Source organism: Perissodus microlepis, chromosome 13, assembly GCF_051167445.1.
Source record: "Perissodus microlepis isolate ML-2025 ecotype Zambia chromosome 13, ASM5116744v1, whole genome shotgun sequence".
Lineage (NCBI taxonomy): Eukaryota > Metazoa > Chordata > Actinopteri > Cichliformes > Cichlidae > Perissodus > Perissodus microlepis.
In genome coordinates, this window is record NC_140473.1 from 30,794,113 (window position 1) to 30,797,310 (window position 3,198).

General features: G+C 44.9%; 1 protein-coding gene across 1 annotated transcript; it reads right to left on the bottom strand.

The window, feature by feature from the left end:
• Positions 1–533: 533 nt before the first annotated feature.
• Positions 534–2,978, bottom strand: LOC146375379 (protein phosphatase 1 regulatory subunit 3C-B-like). Its single transcript, XM_084949305.1, has 2 exons — positions 2,799–2,978; positions 534–2,502 (listed from the first exon to the last, which is right to left on the bottom strand). Exons 1-2 carry the CDS (start codon positions 2,810–2,812, stop codon positions 1,479–1,481), a joined length of 1,038 nt encoding a protein of 345 aa, XP_084805431.1. The 5' UTR covers positions 2,813–2,978; the 3' UTR covers positions 534–1,478.
• Between the last annotated feature and the right edge of the window lie 220 nt (positions 2,979–3,198).

Genomic DNA, 3,198 nt, shown 5'->3' on the forward strand with positions numbered 1-3,198 from the left:
GTGTTAAATCCATCTGATGTGACAGAGATGGATTTTTAAAGTAAAACTATAGAAGAAAATCTGTAACTCATGACTATTTACTATGTTGCATATAATAAAGTCTTGCCGTACTTTCCCTTCTTGTTTTGATTGAATAAAAGCCCCGCCCACTCCCGGTATAGGCACACATAAATTATTCATCTCAAATGTTTGTAAACACAAGCTTGTTTCGCTGCTGTGTTTACAAACATCAGTTATGTAATTGGAAGAATAAAGTATTAAACTATTAATAATATTTATGAGATATTTAAAACCAGCCCATTAATAATTTTGATGAGTTGAGGGTTTGAATTCCTGCGGTGCATGCTGCTCACAAGCAGACTATATTTCATACTTGTTAGCATGTAAACCTTGTTTTTAGGAGTCTTCAGTGTAATTGCATGAAAGACTGACTGTAAACGAAACCAGAGAGAAGCTACTGGGATTATGTTTTTCCCCCAACACATGTAAAAGCTACCAGCGTTTGTTTCAAAGACAGGTCTGGACTCGTAACATTTTAGCACAAATATAGAAATTTATTTCAAAAAGGAAATACATAACGACGTGGTGCGCGTCGGCAACACACGCCTTCAAGTGATACACAGAATGCCGGGCACAGAGCTTTCTTCAGTGAAGAAAATACATAAGCTGTTTCAAAACAGAAAATTCTTGATTCCAGCCGCACATACTGTACACTCATCTTCAAGAATTGCACTTCTAAAAGCAAACATTCGCTCTTACATCATTTCTTTCTTAACATACCAGAACCACAGACGTTTCCAAACTTCTTCCCAGTTTGAAGCAACCACTCACATGCAGTGACTTTTCTTGAGACACAATAGCAGCTCACTTCCATCATTTTACCACTCAAACATTTTAGGAGACAAATATGTGCAATTTACATGGAGGGAAAGAAAGGGCGGCATGACTTAAATATTACATTTAGCCATTTTTAATGTCCAAATGTTTAGTGTGCATTTTTCATTAGCAATGAATCAACTGTGTTTTCTGTAGTAGAGAAGCATAATTGCGCCATGCGCTCCCTATATTTCCCCCTTCAATATGAAGGACTTGATCAGCTCCATTTACAGATATCACATTATTAGGGACATCTCAATCAGTGCTTATGTTACCCAATCCATCAGGGCCTCCAAAGGGGCTCCCCATTTATCTTGGCTTGTACAAATAATTTGTATGTTAGTGGGCAGGCACAATGAGAAGGCACATGAATATTTTACAACAGGAAACCCGAAATATTCGTCATTCTCCACCCATGTTTCATCAATCATTCATCATTGTCCTCAATCGTTACAGCAAAAACCAGGTCAGTTGAGAACATTACTGCTTCAGTATAGTCTCTGGCTGCGAGTCAACCCACAGGTGGATTCGTACTGAATGCCCTGTCAATGTCTGCTTGTCTTCTTCTGCTTAATGCCAGTTCAGCAAACATGCTGCAGGTTTCACCAATAAGGCACTGTGTTATCGATCTGACCCCAGCTCTGCCAGCCGGGAAACAGTCCGCTGGACATGCGTGGGCTGCCGAACTGATCGAACTCGAGCTCCACTAACTTGACCCCCTCATTTTTCTGCTCTGGGGACTTTTTCTGCTCAGCAGAACTGAGGGAGGGCCGAGTGTTCAGGTCCTCTCCGTTCCAGCCGATGTGCTTGAGCGCATAATTCTTGCCGTCATTATTGTCCCAGAAGGTCTGACCCTGGGTTTTGAAGCAGATGCAGAACTCCACCCGATTATGCGGCGGGATGAAGCAAGGCAGCTCCAGGACGAATGCGAAGGTGTCGTTGTCCTGGGAGCTGTACACGTTGTTCATGAAGGTGCAGTCGATGTCGGTGAAGCTGACCCACGAGTCGTAAGTGAAGCGCACCACAACTGTCTTCTCAAACCCGATGTTCCTGACCTTGATGGTGCCCGTGAGCGAGCGCTCCTGCAGGGAGCAGTTCTCCAAGCAGACCGAGTTCTGGATCAGGCGGTTCCGGAAGTCCAGGTAGTCGGCCGAGGGCTGCTTGAAGTCTAACGCCAGGCTGCGAACCGAGCTGATCTTTAGATCCATTGTAGCCGTTTCAAGGTCTGTCATGTCGAACTGCAGCTCATCTGCGATTGCGTCCAGGTGCTTGCTTTGATACGGCTCATCATCGAATTTGGAGAAGACGTGGATGACGGTGAGCGACATGCCCTTTGTGTCTGCAAACACCACTTGCTTCTTGCCGGCCTTGCTGTTGTTCCAGCCCACGCAGTTACCGTCATCTTTCTGCTGGTTGCTGAGGCAGGGTCGCAGAGGTTTGTAGAGCTGCTGTTTGCGGTTATGGGTGCTGGACCGGTTCACCCGGTTCTTGGCCCTCTGCAGGTCCCCATAGTGGCTGAGGAAGCCTCGAAGAGGAGGCGGAGAATGGCTGATGTAGAACCGCATAGCCACATCCATCGGCATTACTGGGCCGGGCATCGCTGATGGACTGAAAGATCTGAGCACACTGACGGAGGGAAAAGGGGGAAGGAGAGGTGATGAGGGAGAGGATAAAAGTTCAGAGAGTTAGAGAAAGTTTCAGGGAGATGAAAAGAGGAAGACAGGCGACATTAGAATGATGCCAAATCCAAACAAATATCGCTTAACTTATCAGCTTTCAGCTCTAGTTTGATAAAACTTGTTAGCATGTCGCCAAAAATGGTTGTAAAATCCATCCAGTTTCAAAATAGCTTAACTTTAAGCACAGTGAAAAAAGCGACGCATCTATTTATGTTTTCCTTGTTGTTTGTCAGTTTGGCTTACCTTGTAGCACTCATGGAATAAAAATAGAAGGCTCCAAGAAAAAAAAAAGTCGGTTTTTAAAAGTTCTCAGTTTGACTTTTGCAGTTTGCAGAGCAGCTTTTCCTATGAGTGCATGCTGCAGTCACTCCCCCTCTTCTTCCTACTGTCTCGCTCTCTTCCTCCCTTTCAGTGCCTGTGCTGCTCAGCTCTCAGGGATTTCAACTGCCACATACAGATAATTAGCATATTCAGTCATATGGTTCCTGAAACAACCAATGGGAAGTAAGTGGAAATCTAAGTCAGCCAATCAGCTTGAGTTTGACCTGGCTGTCAGCCAGCTGATAGGGGCGTGTGGTCCTGCATGGGCCTCATGGTTGAGATGCCTCTGCCTGTTGCCTCAGCTGCTATTTGAGAAACATGA